The sequence below is a fragment of the Neolamprologus multifasciatus genome, chromosome 18 (assembly GCF_963576455.1).
Source record: "Neolamprologus multifasciatus chromosome 18, fNeoMul1.2, whole genome shotgun sequence".
NCBI lineage: Eukaryota > Metazoa > Chordata > Actinopteri > Cichliformes > Cichlidae > Neolamprologus > Neolamprologus multifasciatus.
Genome location: NC_140456.1, coordinates 8,985,443 through 9,009,839, shown reverse-complemented (window position 1 = coordinate 9,009,839; position 24,397 = coordinate 8,985,443). Strand labels below are relative to the sequence as shown.

Below are 24,397 nucleotides of genomic sequence, written 5' to 3'. Positions count from 1 at the left end.
GGTGGTACACCTGCAGAAACGTAACTGTCCAGACTGAATGCAGGTTCTGTAGATGCTTTTGTGTTGACAAACTACAGTCTTGTCACTAAATCTGTTCACAAAAACTGCACCTGCATACCTGTGCACTGCAGTAAGACAGCTGACATACTGGCACGTCTCTTCAGTACCAGAACAAAAGGCAGCTATTTGCTTTGTATATCCGTTCTGATTATTCAGTTTATCTTTTTTTAAAAACGTATAATCAATAACATGTATATAACCGCATCCTATATTATTTCAGATTTATCATGCAATTGCAATAGATACTAGCATCCTGCATCCATTTCTCACCACGTTAAGAAGCTCATGGAGACAGTGATACAGTAATCTGTAACCTGAGGTACTAAACATATATGGACAACAATGTGACAGATCAGAAGCCTCATGACATTTAATACTAACTGAGGTCTGTGAGGAAACGGGAAGTAAGAGATTTAATTAAAGTGGCCCTGAAGTCACTGCTTATTACCTTTTTGTTACTGTGTCTGAGTAAAACCTTACAGCTTAATGCCAAACGATATAAAAGCAAAAGTTGCGCACAGTGAGAGGAGAGTGGTGTAATGGATGATTTGCTTATAGCTACTTACACTTTCCTGCAGTGTGGGCACCTGGCCAGCGTCCGATCTGTGAACTCTGTCCACTGAAATTACAAAGAGAAAGACGTGAGCTTCGGCTTCAGCTAAAAACGTTTGCCAACTTAGCAGTTATGGTGGCGACACACTTACACTCACTTTAATTCTCTTTTTGACCTCTAACAGACAAACTAGTGATTCTGCTTCTGTTAGGTTTATAATAAAACAGGCACAAAACTTTGACTTCGCTCAAAAAAATAAAAATAAACGTAGCACCAGGTAAAAATTAAATAAGTATAGCTGTGCAGCAGATTGATAAGCAAATGTGAGCAGGTGTTGGAGAGAAGTCCTTCACAGTTTGTTTATAAAGTGCTAACAGCAGATAGATTTTTTTTTTCCCCCCCATCCATTTGGGCTGGTCAGAAGATTTTTATCATCAGGACTGGATACTGAAGGGAGTGAGAAAGTGTAAAGGGCCTGCAACTGAAACACTGCAGTAAAATAACACTCCTCCAATTAATCAAAATTCAAATACAATGATGTCTTCCAATGACTATCAGCATAAATTATCCAGATGAAAACACGATGTTTCTGCATTCTTTTTGTGGCCGACATGTTTTGTCTTTTCTTTAGCGCGTCTCTCCAAACTCACAATCTGAGGTGAGTTTATCCAGGATGACAGGAAGAATGACTTTGATTAAAATCAGAAATAAATCTTTTCTTTAAAGTTAAAAGAAGGCATTGTGTTTTATCAGGACCTCAATACTGAGCAAAATAAACCTGATTAGGATCGCTGCTATAATTGAGCAGCCCCAGGGTAACTTTCTTTTTTTTGTTTTTTAAATAAATGTTGAGTTTTCCTGGCTCAAAATTGGCTTTTGGCACACACAGGTGAGTCAAAGTCAGTTTTAATTGACTTTACAGAGGTCTGACCATTTGAAATTTTACCAAAATTAAGCTTGAGTAATGAAACCCTCCTTCTACAAAAAAAAAAAAAAGTTTTTATACAAAGCATAAAAAACATGCAAATGTAATGCAAATGAAGAGGACTTTCTTTCTTCTGGCAGGAACATTTGTCAATAACATCTCTCAGTCATATGGATATCAGCTGCAAGGAGCAAAGAACTCCTCGTCTCTCTTCAAGTCACATCAATCATAAACTCCACATAAGGCTCTGCTGGGGTATGAAGAGCTCAGATATATGTTAATGTAACGTCATGTTCATTTATCAATAGTGCTTGGACAAAACAAAATGCTCCTGATGTAACAGTGCACCCAGCTCGATTAAAGTAAAAATGAGCTTTACCTAACAATGTAATGTGGGAATTTGACACTTGAATTCAACAAACGTGTGATGTTTCAAAAGGAAAGTTAACATGTTAAATAATGAAAAAATAATCAGGATTATAATTTTTGCTACAATCGTGCTCCTCTACATGCAGATTAATTGTCTTTAAAGTCATGCAATTTCCTTCTTGCAGAAAAATATGTAACTTTCCGTCACATAAAGTAATAAATGAGAACATAAAAATTAGGCTTGGTTCATAAATCCCCCACAGGGAGGTACAATGATAAAGTGCGAGAAGGACCACTATTTATGTTAAACTTGATGAATTTTGGTAAACAGAAAAAAGGCCCTTTTTTCTAAAACCAAGAATTTCCTATTACAAAGACATGAAACATCATCTCCTCCTTTAGGCTGCTCCCCCTAGCGTATGATCTGCCACTTAAGATACTGCACAATCCCAATATTCTACAGAACATATTTAATGCTTAAGCTGAGAAATTATATTATTTCGCAAAAGTTTTTGCTCTTTCTAAACTCAATGGTAGCAACTTGTCTCAGAAAAGTTGGGTCGGGGCAACAAAAGCCTGGAAAAGTAAGTGGTACTACAAGGAAACAGCTGGAGAAACATTTTGTTACTAATCAGGTTAGTTGGCAACAAGTCAGTAACATGATTAGGTATAAAAGGAGCATTAGAGGGGCAGTTTCTCAAAAACCAAGGTGGTTAGAGGTTCAGTAATCTATGGGAAAAAAAATACCTCTAAAACATGTGGGAAAATTTCAGAATAATAATCTTCAATGTCAAATTGTGAAGACTTTGACAATCTCATCACCTGAAGTGCATAAAGCCATCAGAGTTTTATCAGAAATCTCTGTGTGCAAGAGACAAGGCTGAAAATCAATATTGAATGTCTATGATCTTCTGGCCCTCGGGCATGATTCTGTGACAAAAATCCCTGCATGGGCTCGGGAACACCTCAAGGAATCATCGTCTGTGAAGACAGTTCACTGTGCCATCTGCTAATGCAGGTTAAAGCTCCATCATGCAAAGAAGCTGTATGAGAACATGATCCAGAAACACCACCAGCTTCTCTGGACCAAAGCTAATTTAAAATGAACTACGTTTTTGATTGTTTATGAAAAACATGGATGTGAGATCCTGGACTAAAGAGCAGAGGAACCATGTGGCTTTTTATCAGCACTGTTTCCTAAAGCCAGCATTTCTGATGACATAGGGATGCATCAGTTCTTACACATCTGGAAAGACATGTATATTTACAGGCGTTAGAAGACGAGGGAATCCTACTCAACTGAAAATATGGATGGACCTGTCACAACAGTTTGACACGTGTTGCTGTCATCAAATTCAAAATGACCTTATTATGTTCTTGAAATGGTACATTTCCTCAGTTTAAACATGTTCTATTGTGAATAGAACATGGATTCATGTGAAATTTGTTTGCTCCCAAGTAATTCACTTCAACACCCATTAACCAAATACTTCCTGTTAATGTTTTTTCCCAGGCGAGACCCTGGAGGGTAGTTTCCCTTTAATGTCTAGGGCCAGACTCATATGGTTCACAGGCTAAATGTGGCTATTGAGCCCTTTGTTGCCCATGTGTGCAATAGATGATTTTGATATAAGGTAATATTTTGCTTTTTATGTCAGGTACAAGTTATAAACTAGTCTTGAAGGCCTTTTTTTTTTTTTTTTTTTCTAAATACACCTACTGATATTCAATCCAAATATCCAAATTCTTGGCAGCAGGTGCAGCTTGCTACACAAAAGCAAAACAAGAAAAATTGTTCACTCTCACGACACAGACAGTTACTTTCTTCCCAACGTTGGGCCGTGATACATTTGTAAACCCTGCAGGGCAGAATTCACTGTGTGCATGCTGTACATTATTCTTGTCTTGAAAGAAACACTGAGAACATTATCACCAGGATCTGCAACAAAAGATTAACTGGAACGCCACCCAGGGCACAGATCTAAACTTTTTGTTCAGCCGCCCTGTCTTTAAGCGTGTAGGAAAGGTCCAGCTGAATGCTAAACACCCAGCACCATCCATCTCACCTCGGAGGTGGGTATAGTCAGAGAAATCGAGAACGGCGGTGTATTCTATTCTTCTCCTTCTCCCAGTATACCCACCTCCTCTCATCCACCATATCTAAACCATCCTTACCTGTCCCACTGATTGTTAAAAGAGCAGCAAGAAGAATTTCCCTTCCTCCCTTTAGCAGAAAATGACCATAATATATCAGCAGAGAGCTGATAGGGTTATTGATCTGTACCAATAATTCAACATATACTTGGTGTAGTGCTTTTGGGATGTTCAATAATTCACTCACTACAGTACATTTCACAACAAAAACCTTGGAGGGCTACTCAAACTGTTACAGGTTTGTAGCTTTGGCTGCAGACGATAAAAGCGTCACCTGAAAGACAGTGTTTTATTTAGCTGTCCTGCATAGTAACACATCCCTTCTGCAAAAATGTGTTTTAGTGGCTCTGGACCTTCCTTAGTGACAGGACTTTCATTGGTCATCTACAGTATTTTTAAGAAAAATATAGTAAATAGAGGTTATGACTTTAGCACAGTTAATAACACCATGCAGCAATATTACATTGATACTATGAATGAATGAATATTCTGAGTGACAGGCCCAATTTACTCTACCAACTAAAATGCGTATCTCATAATATTGATGCTCAGAGTTGGTAATGAAAAAAATTATCTTTTTGTCAGACTTGGAGTGGGAGTAAAATTGATTTGATTGCAGTTTTTAATAGAGATTAAATATATTTTTCAGCCTTAAATTTAAATTTCAGCACTCCCCTCTGAACCTTGAGCTCCTGTAAAAATACTCCCAGTATTAAGTAAAATTTTGCATGATTTTGTTAGATATGCTAAAGTACAAAAAAACAAACTCAAACAGCTGAATCTGAGGGGAAACTTTTTTTTAAGATTCAGCTGATTTAATATGGAATATTAACCACACAAATTGTACTGATGTTTCAACTCCTACACGCTGCTTCAGAGGTTAATATTTATAATCAATAGATATGTTTTGAAAGGGGATCTGGTGTGCTTATTTCTAGTTCCATAGTTATATATTAGTGGACTCTCCAGATTAAATATGCGTGACTAATAGTACAAAATAATCTTTTGTTTGTCTAACAATGTCTGAAACAAGCTGTTCCTCTCCGTTTTCCTTGCAAACAGAAGGTTGAAGGTGGAGCGAAGAGCTCAGGATAACCATATTATAGATACCGTCCTCATTGACATCCTGCAGAGCCAAGAGGAGAAAAAAAAGTCTGAAGACTGATCTGTTGACTTGTACAAACCCTGATGTCATTATTTAAAACTATGATCAGCCACCAGTGTAATATAAGCCTGGAATTAAGAAAAGCAAAACATGTTTCTTTTAACTATAGCAAATATTAATGACACCCAAATAATTCGATTTTAGGAATTACACATCTTAAAACCCACAGCACTGTATGCACAGAGCAGGTAAACAGAAAACCTAACAAAAATCTATTGATTAGTTTTTGGAACTTGAGCCATTACCTCACCAAACTGCCAGGTTATGGTCTCTCTGAACTGCTTCGTGTATTGTTGTTCCAAATGGCTACACAGGAAGATGAAGTCAAAAGCTGGCCATCACAGCGAAGGGAAAGGCGTGATATCTTTTTAAAAACAGTGATAAGGGTGTCAGGTTCAGGGAGACACTGACAGGGCTGTATTGAGTTGTACATATTAAATGTGCCACAAATAAAAATAATGAAAAAAGGAAAAGTAGAAAGAGGAATACACTGCTGTTTAGAGATAAGAGGAAAGCATGTGTGTGGTGGGGGTATGACAGTATCTGACCAAGTGACACAGAGTTCAGACAGACCATAAATCCTGCTTAAGTGTGTCACGCGAGGACACCTTGGAGAGCATGGCCAGTTCGATTCACTGACTCTATAATTTTCACAGCTGAGCTCAGACTGATCTCGCATGTACTGGTTTTATATTTCTTTGCACAAAGGATTAGATTTCCCTTTCAATCCTAATCCAAACTACTTATTGAAACATTAGTATAACATTTTAAGAAATTAGTGAGGTTTAGTTAAAGAAGAAAAGATCAAGTCCTTCTCAAATAGGAGTCATCTTGGCACCAACTTCAGGCTGTTCTTTTGTGGTAATACAACTATATATTACTGGACATCTTACTGGACACTACAGAGTGCCAATACATCTTTCTCTGGCACGTCTACTAGAGACTTGAACAAAATTCAGGATAATTCATGTCGTCATTCATATAGAAAACCTAAATAAAAACCTGTAACTACAGAAATCTACCACTGCACAGCTGAAGGTGAACCTCTACTGAGCTTAGGCGGCAGTAAAAGAAGGCCGTGTTCCTTTAATGTTTCTAATATAAGTGTGCCTTCATACATAGATGTGCTTTCATATACATCTATGTATGAAGGCGCACTGTGGTTTTACAGGTGGTTAAACCTCTTCTAAGGTTGGACCTGTGACTTACAGTGCAGTAGAGATTTTCCCAAACATAGATTAACCTTGTCTATTTAGTCAAGCTCTCCATTGAATTAAAATAAAGGTCTAAGCTTAATTCAGTCTTGAAAAGGTCTTGAAGATACTGGGAGATTTAACCAACTTAAATAAGCCTAATCCACAGCTGATTCGGCGTTATACTTGACAGACACGTTTGAACCCACCATCATTTAAATCAGTAATTCTCAAACATTTTCTGGCATACACCATTTAAGGAGGTTCATTCCCACATCCCAGAGATTTTTAAATCAACAAAATGAAAAATTATTCAAGTTGACTTTTAAACCCTACCCATATATTAACTCGATTCTGCTTTACTTCCCTCACAGTTTGAGAACCACTGCTTTAATCTAAAAGAGCAAATTCCCCAAAACCTTGAAGGCAGAGCTTTTTATGATTTGAAATCCTGTGGTTATTTCCCCTAAAGCTTCTCATTTATTCTAATTAAATAGATGTTTTTTAAAAAAGCAAAGAGCTGGTACCAGGAAGGTGTTGCTGCAGTGTCCACAGGAGACGCGGGCTCCAGCTGGCTGGGGATCAGGACTGGCTGGACCAGGGTGAACCGGGCCCAGATTTATTATCCTCTTACTGGAAGGAGACAGACAGACACACAACGTCAGCATTCGCACCAGAAGCGACTCAAGATATTATTCAGTGCAAGTGCTAGCTAATAATGCAAGCTGATGCTGGGAGCAGTCGTCTCAAGGGCTGACTGCAGCCTCATGAAATTCATCAGCATTCACTCCTCTCATTACTACACACACTGCTTTCCTACAATCAGCTTTCTCACATGGCTACAGTAGCTCAGAATCACTGATCAGGCCGCGGGCTGAGATGTGTCTGGTTTAGTCAGCATGTCTGGTTTGAATGCAAATAGTAATACTGGAGATAAACTCTTAAAAGTAATTTACTGCAGGAAAAGTGGCCAAAGAGGAATGTGCATACACAACATATTTTATTACTACTTGAGGTTAATGGATGTCTTTTGCTAAACTGTAATACAATAAACTATGACATATGAACAGTTCATTCAGTACAATTCAGTTTTATTTATTTAGCAATAATTCCCAACCTTAATAATATAATATTAGAAACTCCAACAATCGGACAACTCCCTACGAGGGAGCACTTGGCAACAGCGGGAAGGAAAAACTCCCTTTTAAGGCTCAAGGAGGGGCAGCAATCCACAGCATCCAGTTGGGTAGTGAGAGAAAAAGTGCTAAGAAAGGCAGGACAAATGGCAAACTACAGCAGAGAGGTCCAGAGTTTAATAATTGTTCATGATTACATATAGCAGTGGTATAAACACACTACTGTGAAAAGAGATGAATGAAGAAGATCCGCGTAATCTATCATAGGAAGACCGCCAGCAGCCTAACAAAGGGAGGATTCAGGGTCCAGTCCTAACTATAAGCTTTATCAAAAATGAAAGTTTTAAGCCTAATCGTAACAGTAGAGAAAGTCTCTGTCTCCCAAACAGAAAACTGGGAGTTGTTTCCATAGTAGAGGGGAATGATAACCGAAGGCTCTGCCTCACATTCTACTTTTGAAAACTATAAGAGCCACAAGTAAGCCTGCAGTCTGAGAGCGAAGTGCTCCATTAGGATAATATGCAACAATGAGGTCTTTAGGATAAGATGGGGACTGAATATTTAAGATTGTGTATGTGAGGTGAAGAATTTTAGATTCTGAATTTAACAGGGAGCCAAACAGAATATGGTGGAAATAACAATCGCAAAATATTAATGTCAAATTGTGTTGTTTCTCCTGCCAATACATTTACATTTTGTATGCCATTGTTAAATATGCAACATATTCTCATTCTGATGAGGTCAGGTAGGATATTTACTCGTTGTTTAAAATGTATACAACAATGTCAAATGAAATTAATGGCTATAGAATTACTGATGTCAAAAATATGTCTTCAGCTGCATTCACACGCCAGATAATGCAAGCCTTTTTATCCCTGAGCCTCACTTCATGATCTGCATTTACAATGACACATTAACTCTGAGCTTCACATCTTTATGACAACACATTTTGTAACAGTTAGTTGATGCTTGTTTACATAGCAGCATAAATCTAAAAATTAAAAAAAAAAAAAAAAAAAAACATCTAAAAATGTTGCTCTTGCACATTTTATGCCTTGGGCATAAACAAAAATCTTTTCTGTTACAAATTACACATGGCAGCTGCAGCATAATGTTGAGACGACATGCCAAAGCTGTGCATCTCCAGTGACTGACATCAGCCATCTGCTTCTTACTATAACAGTCCCATACTATGAGTCCCCTCTTTATGTGTTTAGGTAATTTCCTGTCAAGAGACAACCAACTGGAACTGAACTTTCAGCAACCTTTAAAACAGAAAAAAATATAAAAGACATATCCCAAAAGTTACATTTCATAAAACTAACTTTTCCAGTTAACTTTGCCCTTCTTTGTTCTGAAGAGGCTGCTGTGCTCATTATGCCCTCTGAGATTATAATATGAAGGAATTTGCTAAGTGTTCATTTGGTTGGTAGCTGCTCCGCAGGAATTCGGTGCATAATTAAAAGCAGATAGATGCTGAATGAATATTGTGATTTTTTTTCCTTTGCTGCGAGGTTCAGAATAACAATTAAATCTCAACATAACCCCCACATCTCCAAATACACATTTAAGAAAAAAAAAATACACATAATGCATCCACTGTATTATCCACGCAGACACACCTCTCATAATACTAATGACATGCAGAAGTGAAACTCACGATGCAGTTGTTCTAATTAGGCCGTTATTTCCTCATCCGGCTGGCTGAGCACTGCATGTAAACTGTGCTGGGAGCATAGCCTTAATTGAGGGACTGCTGCTCCCATTGCACCTTGTTTCCTCTGCTTCACTTCTCTCTCGCAGAGAGATACAGTGTTATTGCAGTCTCACAGTGGCGTGCGCACGCACACACATTCACAGACATACACAAATAACTTCTCACCAATATGGTCGGGGACAGGCAATCCTCTGGGAAGTGACTTTGCAGATGAGCAGACAGTTGCAGGGGCATCGCACGTACTTCTTTCCTGCTGGGGCATTCTTAATGGGCTGCAGAGGGAGACAGAAACACACAGGAGGGAGCGATAAGACCGCAGAACAACACATTCGAATAGGAATAGATAACAAGCCAATTATTCATGATGGACGAGAATTAACCAATACTACACGAGGGAGAGGAGTATGCCAGGAGATATTGGCGGTGAGTGTACAGAAGCTGCAGGTTAAGGAAGATAGTTGTGATTTATTATGGGAAACTATTTAAAAGACTATTAAAGAGTGCAGTCAACAGACAACTAACCAAATGAACACCTATGGGAGATTTTGGACTGATGTTTAAAGCCTTGTCCACATATAAAAACAATTCAGGGTCCATCGCTTTGTACCTGGTTGTAAGTGGACATAGATGGTGGTGACTGTCATAGTAAAACCACTATACAATAATCACATTTTAATTTCAATTACAATTTCAGCTTCTGCTGACAACTAAAACAAGATAAAGTTTTGCAATAATGGAGTTTGCTTTTGCTTGTGCCTCTCCATATATGTTTAAATTCACTCTCTGCCAGACTGTGGCAGGTCTAGATACGCTCATTTATTTATTTAAAGCTATTCAGTAAAAAAAAAAAAAAAAAGTTATTTTATTGTTTAAGGTTTAAAAAGTCTGTATTTTTACCCCCCAAGCATGTAATCGTGTCAAATAACCACAATCTTTTTTGGGAGTTGTTGTTGTTCATCCATCTCTACAGTCTTGTACATCCTATAGAATATTTCTCAATGAATCAAGAAGTGCTGAAGTCCGTGCTGAAATCAGTTAACAGTGTTAAGGATGCACTGATATATTGGCTGACCATTAGCATCATTAGGCTTCGAGCTTGGATGAGAACCACTGGCCAACATGGCCAACAATGAAAGTGGGCAGTGTTTATTTGTTGTGTAAGGGCCAAAAGCACAAGCTATATATAAACGATATTACTCAATTTCGATTCAGCTTTATTAATATCGCGCCAAATCACAACTTCTTTTAGCAACCTGAAGAGTTGCCCCCTGGTGGTCTGCTAAAAGAAGGCAGGCTTAACATATTTCCCATTTACATTCACTTCTTGTTCCTAGACGCCACATCATTTCCATACTTTAAACAGTCTATGGATATTATGATAATAACAAAAGCAAAATCAACAGCTTTTCCAGTCAAGTTATTACTTGAAAGCAGGGAGGTGGGTTGCAACTAATTTTTTTGTTTCGTTTTTACCAGCCCAATGGTATGATGTAATGCACTTCTATTGCCAGATGGTGGTGCTAAAGTACCTACAAGAACAAAAATGAACTGATATAATGCCTTTCTACTCCATTTAGCACTTAAAAGTAACAAGTCACCCAATCACACACACACACACACACACACACACACATTTATAGAATGCTTTCTATCAATCTCACACACAAACATACCCACACACACTCCAATGGCTGTACTAGGGATTATTCCAAGTTCAGCATGCCAAAGGACACTTCAACATGCAAAGTGGAGGACTCAGAGATCGATCGGACCTGTTCCAGTTGGTAGATGACCAACTCTACCCCGTAAGCCAAAGCTGTGAGGAAAAGCTGCTAATAATAATAAAGCGCATGTGGCGCAGTGAGATTAGGGACCGATTATTTTTTGAAGTCGTCAAATATCGGAGCGCAGCACACCATGACCCCATGTGCTGCTGCGTACACAGCAAATTAAAAAATAAAAATAAAACAGAATGCATGAAATGATTTTTGGTGGCTGTGGCGGGGCGTGGTCGGCGGTGCCGCTGCAGGGGAGGTGAACGCACCTGCAGGGCATCTGCCAGGTTAAAAGTGTGCTGGGTCCAGTGTTGTTGTTATAAAGCTGCAGTTGTGTTGTAACAGCAACGGAGTGATAAGTGTGAATAAAGATGCTGAAAAGCATGTTTGTGGAAATGTCATCGTCGGGTCTGCCATGGTTCTCTCACAGTGGCCTTCATGTCTGCTCAAACAGGAGTGTTTCATCAATTTCACAGCACACACTTGGAAAAAATAAAAATAAAACAGGGTCACTGCTTAACAGATGGGCAGCAGCCTGCTCGGCCTCCTAGTACTGAAGCCCAAGATGGTAAGTTTCAAAATAAGAGCAAGGGGGCTGTCAACTCGTCACTTGGGAGGAATAAAAAAATAAATAAACAAATAAAAGCAGAAAAATTCTAAAATGAGTTGCCAAATATATTTATTCAGCGATTAATATGCATAGGCAACCTGCCCAAGTGATGTTGGAAACACCACAATATTACACACCATCACCCAGAATGAAATAACATCCCGCGTGTCCATCGTGCTGCGTTCTCGCCACAGCGTCATTAAACCCTGGCTAACCAGATCAGATTGTGTCTCATTCGTTTCCAGATCCATTATCAATTCCGCTTACAATGCCCGGAGGAATGAAGTTCTTTTCTCCACTCAAGTGAAAACTAATATTAGGAGTGATCATTACACAGTGGATTAGCCAATTTTGTACAATTTTAAAGTTGCCGTGGTAAAAGGATATTTCAGTCTTAATGTTTATTTCCTACAAAAAAAAAAAAACGTAATTAAATTCTCACTGTTACAATGATCCGATTAAAAAAGGGTGAAGTTCGTGTTCCAGTTTAACTGTGTAATATTACAGTCGCAGAGGTTTCTATCATTCAGCCCATTTTACAAGATAATCTATCAGTTAAGCAAAATAATGAGCAGTTACAGGAAACTAACCTTGACCACAGTCTAAATATTGTCTTCGGTGGGACAACAACTCATCCAACGCTGCATGTGACAACTCCATATATAATAATTTCTTCTGCTCTATGAGCTATATCGCTGCTCCCAAGAGACTGCATCATGATTAAAACCATTAACTGCGATAATAAACATTTTTTAAATGCAAATCTGAGGCTGTAAAATAACAATTAATACTGCTTACTTGCAATTACTGTTCCTGATTGCCATCCCACGCCTGCTGTCAAATTAAAACAGGAATGAACAAAATTGCACATCAAAATCTTACTAATTCATGAGTCTAATTAAGGATAATAAACAGCCCGCAAATTACACATATTTACTTAAAACAAATAACCGCTGTCTGACATCATCCTCTGCATATCTTTTGGATTTGAGCAAACCCCTGATGTATGTAATAAAGCACGTTTGCACTCTCATATCGACATCGGTGTAAATGTTTTGCATGTTTCATGAGGTGGTGGAAAACAGGATATCCTCACACCTCTGACATATTTCTGCATATCTGCATATGTTGCCTCCATCTGTAAATTCCTCATTATGCCCATTGGTACATCTGGACACACTTCATATTTCTTCTTCCACACGCACACAGATTTGCATGGCTAGTGAAGCACACTTGTGGAGCCCCATCAACCTGTGAATCTGGCAGCGATAACTGTACAAATTACACACCGTGTTACCATCAGCACGACTGTCAAACTGACCCAATCATTGGGATCTTCTTCCACGGTCAAACCCGCCAGTTAAACTTGGTAATTAAAGTTGCAGCTGAGCGTCTGTTTACTGCACACCTGACCAATCTTTAGCTAGTGGTAGCAAATGAAGAACTTCACTATATTATTGCCAAATTATTTGCGATACCTGTGTAATTACAACATTAGAATAATTAGACCGGCTTCTAAACAATGTCAAGCTTCGTTTAGAGCTATTAGTATTGTTTGCTGAGCCTTTCACAATGTTTGATTGTGTACCTCACCTCTATTTTCCCATCAGCATTCACTCCAAACAAGGCTGGAAACTAGAGCTCAACTATTATGGGTCATTTGAGGCCTCTGATGATTGCTGGAAGTAAAAATGATTGAGATTCATCAGGCATACTCTTCATGTTTATACATTTTAGAGACGTTCCCGACAACTAATTTACTAATTGTTTATTTTTGTAAAAAGTAATCAACTAGAACAGGGGTGGGCAATCCCAGTCCACGAGGGCTGGTGTCCCTGCAGGTTTTAGATGTGTCCTCGAACTAACACAGCTGATTTAAATGGCTAAGTTAGCTCCTCAACATGTCCTGAAGTTCTCCAGAGGCCTGGTAACGAACTAATCATGTGATTCAGGTGTGTTGACCCAAGGTGAGATCTAAAACCTGCAGGGACACCGGCCCTCGTGGACTGAGATTGCCCACCCCTGAACTAGAATCTTACAGCTAAGTGTGTGTATTTAAGAGCCATTTGTAGTCAGATTGTTCAATAATCATGCTGTTTAATTGACAGGTGTGGCTATATAACAGCACACAAACACACAATATCAGATTAGTTAGCAGAGTTTGGTTAATATTAAAGGCGCCACATGCATGTATTAAATAAGAGAGTGAAAAGGCAATCTGTGTGGGCTTGTGGGGGAGGGTATCATAAGATTTTAAAACCAACAGGTAACTGCTATTGTGCACGATTAAAATAAGAATAATTACTTTAACCAACTAAATTTCTGCTGATGACTAGCTAGGGCAGCAACTGTTAAACGACTAGTTGTGCATCTCCATAATACACACGCATACACATGTAGAAGGCTAAGTGATGAGGTTGCTGTTAATCAACACTCCAGCAATGCAATTCCCAGGCCACTTTCCAACTTGTCATTAAGACACCACTAAAATCTGCTGTGATGCAAAAAAAGGTGACCAGGTGTCTTCCTTAATGTAGGATCCACAGCATTTTTAATTGTTGTCCCACCATTCCATATACTGGGACTATGTCCAACATTTTTGAGTTTTTCTTATTTACTAAAGTCAACAATGAAGAGCAGACACTTACTCTAAAGCTTGCCTTTCATCCAAAGCGGTCCTCATGGGTCAAGGGCAGCTTTTGTTACTTATGCTATTCTCAACAGGGAACATTTTTATGTCAAGACAGTATGATGCAATGGACCACAAATAAAGGGAAATGCAAAAGTAACGAGTGGAAAAATTACTTGAAGAGGATGAAACTAGTAAAAACCTTTTCCTATGTTTCTGCCTCTACATTAAAAAAACATTGTGGTTTAAAAAAATGATATGCAGTCCTACTGAAGTTCAGTTATGATTAGCAGAGGGAACAGCAGCTGAAATAACAGTTAAAACTTTTAAAAGTTATTGTACATAACTAGAGAGAGAGCTGTGAACGTTTTATTTCTCATAATATAAAACTGTCCGTTTTTATTTTTAGCAACAGTATTGGTAATATGTATTATAAACAGTGGTGTTGAAATACGCTCGGCTAAACAAACTGTAATGAAACCACTTATAATCAACTCCAAACCTCTTTTTTCCCCCTTACATTCAGTTTAAAAGTTTGTCATACAGGATAACATATACACTGATAGCAATAGACTGATCAGGCCGTCTAGGCAATTATTATCCCAGTGGGCTCTATGAGACACTGGGCCTGCTGTGGAGGGCCACATGAATAAGTGGAATTCAATTCAATGTCAATTTTATTTATTTATTTATTTATTAAATTGATGCGGCCCTGCTCTACTGGAACTAAGTGCTAATCAATAAATTATTTCTAATAATTTGCTAAATTTATGAGTATTGGAGACATATATCCTATAAACACTGCTAATGTGAAACTACAAATCTGCAAGTAAGTCTCATCATGATTTGATTTTTCTTATTTCTTTTATTTTTGCCCCTTCATCTCCACAGTCATTTAGCCTTTGACCTGGAAATCAATCTCACTGTGTCATCCCGGATGACTCAATTCCTAACATGCAACTGCAGGACATAGAAGAAAGAAGAGGAGGCTTGATATAGGTAGCTATAACTGAAGATGTAGAGCTATATCGCATGCCAAAGTATATTTAACTTGCAATATATTAAACAGCTGTGACACACAACTTGAATAGCAGGGGTTACTTTCTGGTATTTCTGTTATTCACCAATGTTGTATGTGAAAAATAAAACAAAGATAAGGGAAACATTTACATTCTTGTCATGGTGCAATGACTTATTTGACAGCTGAGATGACAAATTTGAAACAAAAAACAAAAATATGCATAGCGGATTTCAGCTGAGTTATGTGATACTTAGCTGAATTCCCTCTAAAATAACATTTTGAAAGTGAGGATGTCACAGGTTGTTTAAATGCTTTTTGTCTGACTTGCCCCTTCCTCCCCTCCTCGTATCAGACATCTTTCTCTGAGAGGGACCAAAGGAACCACTATACCCACTACATTGGTCGCTTTACATGCCACCAGTGGCTTAATAACAGTCACATCCATTTATGCTCATCATTATAGTACAGGTACCTGTTGCATTATTCACCTGAACAACAGGTGTTGCCACTCAGACAACACCTCCACATCAGTGCTGGTATAAGAGCAGAAATTCCAGTGTTTGTTTGTTTTGTTTTTTTGTGAATCTGACCGCAATGTCATATGTTGCCGTTCGCCAGACACCGGACAGCAGGTATAATGGGGCCCTAACACTTGAAGAGAGGAAGCGAGGAGAGAAATGAGTTCAAATGAGATTGCGCTCTCCTGCCCAAAACAATCAAATTAAGTTTAGGACAAACTAGTTTGCACCAGATGAGCCCTGGAAAAGCAACTGTGTTTTCAAACCCTGAGACTACTCAGCTGATTTCCTGCAAATCTAACTTGACTCGTGGCGATTGGGAAACCAATTTAAAAAAAAAAAAAAAAAGTATGATGTAATTTATAAATGTTTAATGGTGTGTGATTGCTATGCACAGTAGGCTGAAAAGTGTTTCATTACAGTATTTTCACAAGGATTATAGGAACCATTAGTGACCTCACAGCAAACTCTGGGATTATCCAGAGTAATGAGGATGTTGATTCTGGAAAAAAAATGCTTTTAAATTTTTTGGATGGCTCTGAGAAAAAAAAGGGGAAGATTACATCCACCTTATATTAACATAAAGGGTGACAACACCAAATTTGGCAATGTGGTCACAAGACATGTTTTGTAATTGTAGCCGGCCAGTATATCGCTTTATTTTAAAGACCGCAACATTATTTACATTTTGTCTGTGCTATATACATACACATACATATGTGTGTGTGTTAGTCTGTACATTAAATGCATGGAACATATTGAAAGGTTACCTATATTAAATGTATATAAACATACTTCTGACAGAAACAAACTATTTATAACACTAACAGTTTACAAACTTATACGGCTGAACAGCATTCTGGGTAATGTTAGCCAGCCAGGTAGCATAACAGTCTATTAACAGCTGGGAGGAGCTCTGTTAATATATTCAAGACTGATGGAGGATGAAGGACTGTGTTTACAGTATTTCAGTTTAAAAAGCTAAAAGATTAATTTTGCCTTGATTTCTGAACCTGATTGTTTCTGTGCTGGATTTTCACTCAGGGTACGGCTCAAACAGCCTCCAGACATATCTATAGTCATGTGATTCTAGGATATCATGTTACTAAAGACTAGCAGGGGTTATTCCTGGAGACATAAATAATAACTCTAAATGGAGATTCCTTCACAGCTCTTCTGTAGAAACATTAATGCTAAAGACCCCATGTGCTGATTTTGTTTTGAAACAGCTGAAAAAATAAAGCGGGGTTACTGCTCTCATGCCCCTCTAAAAACTCTGAAGATCTCTTTGGCCTTGCAGTAGTGGTGCATGAGATATGGATACAAGATATGGATATAGGAATGTTTGACTAGTGAAGGTCGGAACTGTCACAACTGTGTCATAACAAATGAACTGAAAAGCAGAACAGACACCCTGCTGAAGACTGGCATTATATCCCTGTGTTGTACATTTAACGTTTGTTAACAGAGCTTAAGAGCAGATTATTTACCGTTTTGGTCGTGTGGTTTTATTTTAATTATGTTTTCTTTCTTTTTAAGTGTTTTATACTTTATATACTCCTGAAGGAGAATGGGCCACTGTAAGCCTATAAAGGCTCGGTTACACCAATATATTAATAATACTACAACTACAACTTCTAATAATACTGAGATGTACTATTGAACCACTATAATCTTAAAAATACCACAAAACAAAAATTTTGCTCATACCTTCCCTACATCACACATTGGTTTGCGCATTAACATACTGGAGGCTCTGGTGTGAAGGTGCTCAGTACCTAAAAATACTGCACACACAGTAGCTCCTTGTAAGTCACAAGGTATTTACGCCCTACTCATAATACTCAAAAAGTTTATCTAATTTTACAAAATGAACCTCACGTTATACTAAATAAGACGTGTTCTTCTGTTGTCCTAAATCTTTTTTATATGTGTTAAAACAGTTTATAGTAACAATTCAATTACAAACAGCTAGATGCTGGGCTAGTACAGGAACAGTTGTAATTTGTGCTAAAAAAAAACAAAAAACAAACAAAAAACATAAAACAAACAAAACAAAATACAATCCCTCATTTTCAGAACCAAAAATGGGGGAAAAAGCCAACTTAATTCATGTTGAAATTGTTTGCTTCATACTGGGGTTCACCTTCTTCCATCTGGACAAAGGTCTATGGTCGCAAAATGTAAAACAAATATCTTAGTTTCTGCAGCCATCATTCAGATCAACAAATTGTATCTTCTATTCCTTTGAGCTGACATAATATAACCTGAAGCAGCCAACGGGCTTTACACCTGGGTCTAGATTCCTCTGGAAACCAACCTACCGTAGCTTCATTGCAAACCCCACACTTCACCACGTGCTGGTGAATCTTGCCCTCCACAGAGATGAGGCTCTGACACACCCTGCAGCTGATAACAGGGGCACTGCCACTCTCTGGTGAGGTGAGAGGGGAATAGGGCGGCGGGTCCTCCCCTAGGAGCACTGATGGCTGCGTGGGGCTGGGGAATGGAGGGAAACCTGAAGGCAAGGGGAAAGATACAACAGTAGTAAGGATTAGTGAAGGGACACAGTCATAAGAGTTGTGCAGTGAGCTGGAAAAAGCCTCAATTCCCATGACAAATACCCTGTTATGATAAACAAGATAATAAGATTTGGTCTGGAGTTCAGCAGAAAGGAGCTTTAGAAGAAAAACACTCCTGGAATGCTGAGCGGGCTGAGTTTTAACAAATGAGGCTGGGTATTTGTGAAAGACATTTGTGAAAGGTATTTCAGTGTGTGAGTAAATGGCTCAGTTCCATCTAGAAGTCATATGCAGCATGCAGCTTTACTTTTACTGCAAGCAGCCCATGTTTCTCAGTTGATGTATTCAGGCACATTTGTCCCTTTCGAGGTGAACGATCATTGGTCGTCGCTCTCCTTTGCAGAATCCCTCGGCAGCCTCCATAATGGATTTCTCACATGCCAATCAAATCAGGTGTTTCTCGTATGCTAGCTAGCTCAGAGAAACAGTTATCTAGCTTGTGAAGAAAATGGGCTCTCTTAAACTGCCAAATTATATGCACTAATTTGTGTTAAACCCGTAAATGAAATATAATTTTATAATAACGTTACCGAGCTGCATGACTGAGGCTTTGCGGATGGTTTGCCGGTGCTAAGCAGCGCTAGCTGTCAAGCTAGGTTAGCCAGTGAGCACAGCGTTGATTCCCTCCTGTGCTTTCTTCCATTATTTTAAAACTATCGGTTTTATTCAAACAGTAAATGCTTTGTAGCTTTACACCACATACTGACCAAACACAATCACACTAGGGTGACCCCTTCTTGTTGTGATGGCTGAGCTAGAAGAAGAGGCTAATAAAAGCTAAGCTAACTGAGGGTGGAAGAGAGAGCACCATGGATACTCACTCGGTGGTTTGTTGGGCACACCGTACGGTCCCGCACCGGGGGACAACCCGCCGTTACCGCTGCCGAGAGCACCATCGCCCAGATCTGATAATAACGGGGACCTCTCGCCGTCCGCCATACCGAGAGCGAGGCGTGGGGATTAGGGGGGGAGAAAGCGGAGAGAGATTGCAGACCGATACGGTGTTGTATTGTTGTGTCGGAAATGCAGGCGTCACATGATCACACCACCACCACTACGACCGCTGCTGCGGTAACGATGCCCGGGGGTGTGGCACTGCTCACCGGGGGGTGCTACGAGTTGCTAAAGTAGGAAAGTTACATTGAAATTATTTGTGAATTATTTACCCCCAGTATTCGATGCACCACTATAACAAACGCAGGTAGCTAGTTTTTTCTCCAGTCATCAATGGAAAATTACTAAAATACTCTACTTAGATACTTTTCTTTGAACATGGTAAAAATTAAACAGAGTCCTTCAGACGCTTGACTTGAAATGAGGAGAATGGATGAACAATTAATAGTTAAAGTTTAAGCCTGCATGATGAAAACTGTCTGTGTGTCTTTCTATATAAGTTGTTATTAGCAGTAATATTACTTGCAGTAATATTAGAAATAGTAGTGGTGGCACTGGTAGTAGTAGTATGATTGATTGTTTCCAGAACGAGAACAAGTATAAAGATGATAAGAGTTAGTATTTAATTCAGTAAATGCAGCATCTCCATTAGGTTTTGTGTGAATATAAAAGTTTTTTTTTTTAATTAAGGCTGAGCAATTTTCTTGTATATCATCTTCATGCAGCACTGAGCTCTGGGTACTCCTGTATGGAGTTTGCATGTTCAAAACTCTTCCCACAGCCCAAAGACATTAATGAGGAAAGATTGACTGGTAATTCTGAATTCTTCTAGGTGGGACTGTGACTGTGAATCTATTTTCGGTCACTATATATTAGCCCTGCTGGGATAGGCTCCAGTCCAGTGAAAAGTTGTATAAAATGGCCTCAAAAGACCTGAATTCAAAGATTAATTAAGCTGTGTACCACATTAAGATGTGTACACCATGAAAGTCAGTAATAACAGCTACATTAAGTTGTTGTACTGCAATATACAATATGAATGGTAAATGTTATGCAGATAAAAGATTGTTTAAAAATAGACAGTTCTAGGTATCATGTTCAGTGTTCCTCAAAATAAGGGTTTCCCCAACCTTACACACAGGACGCTTGCATAATGGTGAGCAAAGGCTGAATACATCTGTACATGTTGTATATTTTTTGTTTATTTTTATCAAATTTGCAAAGAATTTAAAGTAATTTTTTTCATGTTGTCATTGTAGGTTATTGGGTGTAGAAATTTGAAGTGAAAAATGAAAATAATCCATTTTGGAGTCAAGTATTTATTAGAAATCCACAATTTAACAGTCATAGAGGCTGTGATGGCACAAGCAATAGCTTAAACTCACAAAATTCATGAAGAAATTCATAGCAGAGTTTTTGCTGATTATTTCCCAATTCCTTTCTGGTTTTAATGTTTAATGTGTCAGTTTGTATAATGGTATTTGCTGCTAAATCATCCTTTTTCATTGCATATTGATGAAGTCCATAGGACGCTTCATTAGTAGAGTCACCTCCAGTTCCTCCCTCTCACTGAAGAACTGGGCCTTGCTCTCATTTTTGTGGACCGGATCGGGGAGATGGAGCCCCAGTTTGCTGAAAACAGATGGAAGGGCAGGTTAAAAAAAACAAGTAGCACGGAGGGGGGGATGATATATGTCTAACACTGAAAGTCATTAAGAGTTGTGTGATAAAGCAATCAAAGCTCAGATCTTGGCATGCACCTCTGAAACAGGGCGCTTCTGGCCTTAAATGTTGCCTCTAAGTCTTCAGGGAATTAAAAATGAAAGCAAACATTTTCAAAGGATCTCTTACTATTTCGGCGTCCGTAGATCAAGGAACTTTTCTTTCACATCCAGCACCACCTCTTTTGCTTTAGTGTCTGGTAGTTTGATTTTTACCTACAAGTGAGGGAAAAGTTAACATTGTTATTATTCTACACTGTTCACATTAATATATATATATATATGTGTATCATTTTTATTTTAAAAACATTTCCCCTTTTTTATTCTTCAATTGTAATGCAAGATTAGGTTTTAAAAAATACTTTCCTCCTTCCAATTACTCTTAACCTTCAAGTAACTGAGTGGGGTCATTTATGACCCCAGCCGTGTATGTATATGTGCTGCTGGGTTTTTTTAGATTGTTAGTTGTTTCCTACTTTGAATATTACTTCTACTTCTACTTCCACTTTTTAAAGGTTAACACACATTACATGTGAAACATCCCAGTTTGAGATCCTGAAACAGCTAGTGTACTATAGTGTTGATTTCAAAGCCGGATAAATGGTTGCATCATGAAGGGCATCCAGCATAAAATGTGTGCCAAATAAAATTTGCAGATCTGCTGTGGAGATCCTTCCAGTAGGTGAAAGTACCTAAATAGCTGCTGTAATTATTGTGCCATATCGGTGATTATTCCAGAATCAAACATCTTACTATGACCAATCTAAAAGAGTGAATGCACGTAATCTCAATATTTATAAGTGTTTTAACACAAACTATTTTAAATACACACTCCAAATATTATTTATTGGAAATATTTTTTACATATGTTTTAATGCATGCTCAATAATACAGGTGAGGAAATCCCAGAAAGTTGATTCTTTTCATTTGTATTTCAGTAGGAGAAACACTACATCACCCATCCAAGTGACTTTGTCAGTCTCAGCTAAATGCAGGTTTCCCCAACCTTACACACAGTATGCTTGCATAATGACTGAAACCAGCAGCATTGCTTAACAAAGAGCCAGAAGGTCTGTGAATAGTCCTCATGGCCACTGAACAGTGGTCATGACAATGCGTGTTCTGATCATGAAAGCAATGGTGCTTTCTCTTATTATGCAACTGTATTGTTTATAAGTTTGGGGAAACCTGCTGTCAGCGGAGACTGAAGGAGTAACCCGGTGAAATGTTTCTCCCACTGAAATCTAGATAAAAAAAATAAGCTTTATAAATCTACAAACAAGGCTTTTGTTTAGATTTTGTTTAGAAGATTGGAAGTTAAAGACAATGAAAAAACACCCTGATCTATGATGTCTTCTTTGTAATTTGTTGCTGATCGAAGTATTGGAAGTCAGTTCATCTGTATTTTGGAGTGAAAATGATACAAACATACTAAAACACACAATTCCCTTAAATATACATAACATTTCATATTTACACAAAGTAACAGACAAAGGCAATCTTAGCAATTTGAGAACATTTTGAAGTATCTGTCAGAGATCAGGTGAACAGTAGAGGAAAGATAAACACTATTAGAAGCATTTCAATATTTTTTACGTATAGAGCCTGGTCACTATGGGGTTAACCTGTCTCACCTGTGCTCCTGAACATTTTTAGACTGTTCTTTTCTAAAGTCTACAACTAACTACGTCTTCAACAGAATTATCTGAAGCCAGCCAACATTTAATAGGAGATTCATGCCTTGCTGCTCTTGATCACAACCTTGTGCATTTCATTTTAGTATCAAAAAAGTGCACTGAGTGAAGTGTTAAGAAATCTTGTGACACTTGGTAAGTTACCAGCATGGCTTCACAACACATGGAGGATGGATCCTTTCTGCTTAATCCCAAGAAGAGATCCTCTGTTCCTACACTCTGCTTCAGGATTATTTCATACCTGCACACAGAGGTGATAAATGAAGCAGACACACTAAAACCAAACACAACAAATATCACATTACCAGACATTACCTTGAACAGAAGGAGATTAAACTCAGAAACAGACAGTGTTTGAAGAAGTATGAGGACACTTTTGAACCTTTAAATATCCGCTTTTCATAATGTTTGATGCTTTTTTACATCCACTGTTGGTGTGTGTCTCTTTTTGCATTGCAGTCTTACTCAGGTTGTGGCCTTGGGTCAGTCAGATCATCATACTGTGAGCCTTCGGCCACTTCTTCTTCACACCAGATATCTTTGCTGTTCTTCTTCGTGTTTGCGGTTGACACTAATTAAACAGTCACATAAAGAGAGAAAGACAAATGCAGAAACGATATGTATGCTTGAATAAATACTTTTTTAGAGTGCTTATAATTGAAAAATAGTACCTTGTTTTTCGATTTTGGGTGGGGGGCCAATATGTCCGGGACCCAAAAGTGCATATGCTTTCACATCCTGTGAACATAAACTAATATTAGTGTGGGGGGAGACTTGGCTCAGTGGTTGCTGTAGTTGAAATACAATGATACATATTCTGTCCACTTTGTTTTACTCCATATTCTCCCATTGGTCCTCCCTGCCCACACCTGCAGACTAATAAACTTTACACCATTTTTCTAAATACCCTAAAATGTATATTTTTATTGAAAATTTATTTTTAAAGGTTCATTTTGTAAGTGTTGATTGATTATCTTTCCTATATACATAGGATTAAAATTTTGCTTGTTGAAAAATGTAAAGAGACTACAATTAGGCTAGTGTTAGCAGGGTTTTAACATGGACGCATGTAGATCTTACTTTACACTCATCTTCCTCTTCTTCGTCCTGCTGACTGGACAACAAGGCAGACAGAGCCCGGAGGCTCTTTGCGGAAGATACCCCAAGACAATCCATTCAAAAAAAAAAAACAAATAAACAAAATAAAAAGCGCAGCGGACACAAACGAGGAGGAGAAAGCTGCTAAACTATAAGTAACTGTAACAAAACAATTATTTTAATTGGTGCTAGTATACTAATTTTAGCAGTTTACGTTTGGATTGTTGACGCTTTCCGTTTCCCTGGAGACGCCAGGCTTTCCCGCTGCCATGGCAACCAGTGACGTCGAACAAATTACGTGGCCAGAGCCGGTTAAGCAGATCGCCGTGAAGGTATGGGTATTCAGTTTACCCATACCTTCACAATCTACCTTTAACAAGTAGGTTATTCATTTTTTTGCAAGTTTATTGATGACGAGCCCATTCAAACATATGCACGACAGGAAGTCAATTTATGGTGAAACATGTGGACACGTTTTTAAACTGCATATCTTTGGAGTTCCCTATGAAGCATGGTTTGGAGATGTGGGCACAGACATCATTACTATCTGTAAAGAAAGCCTTGTCCTCACAGATATACTTTA

General features: G+C 38.4%; 2 protein-coding genes across 3 annotated transcripts in view; both read right to left on the bottom strand.

Moving 5' to 3' along the window:
- Positions 1-19,483, bottom strand: part of pip4p1a (phosphatidylinositol-4,5-bisphosphate 4-phosphatase 1a) — a 30,126-nt gene extending 10,643 nt beyond the window's left edge. The window contains exons 1-5 of the mRNA XM_085141467.1: positions 19,229-19,483; positions 18,150-18,343; positions 9,438-9,544; positions 6,947-7,052; positions 627-679 (exon numbers count right to left, since the gene is read on the bottom strand). Coding sequence (XP_084997593.1) covers positions 627-679; positions 6,947-7,052; positions 9,438-9,544; positions 18,150-18,343; positions 19,229-19,346 — 578 coding nt within the window. The 5' untranslated portion in view covers positions 19,347-19,483. The remainder of the gene's footprint in view (positions 1-626; positions 680-6,946; positions 7,053-9,437; positions 9,545-18,149; positions 18,344-19,228) is intronic.
- A 1,121-nt stretch (positions 19,484-20,604) lies between these two features.
- On the bottom strand, positions 20,605-24,391 carry dnaaf6 (dynein axonemal assembly factor 6). 2 transcript variants are annotated; one of them, XM_085141468.1, is made up of 6 exons: positions 24,029-24,391; positions 23,388-23,454; positions 23,182-23,287; positions 22,861-22,957; positions 21,153-21,238; positions 20,605-20,933 (listed from the first exon to the last, which is right to left on the bottom strand). In XM_085141468.1, the coding sequence occupies exons 1-6, from the start codon at positions 24,167-24,169 to the stop codon at positions 20,804-20,806; spliced, it is 627 nt and encodes a 208-aa protein (XP_084997594.1). In that variant the 5' UTR covers positions 24,170-24,391; the 3' UTR covers positions 20,605-20,803. The 2 variants fall into 2 exon arrangements, with proteins under 2 accessions (XP_084997594.1, XP_084997595.1); XM_085141469.1 differs by lacking the exon at positions 24,029-24,391 and adding an exon at positions 23,797-24,022.
- Positions 24,392-24,397: the final 6 nt, after the last annotated feature.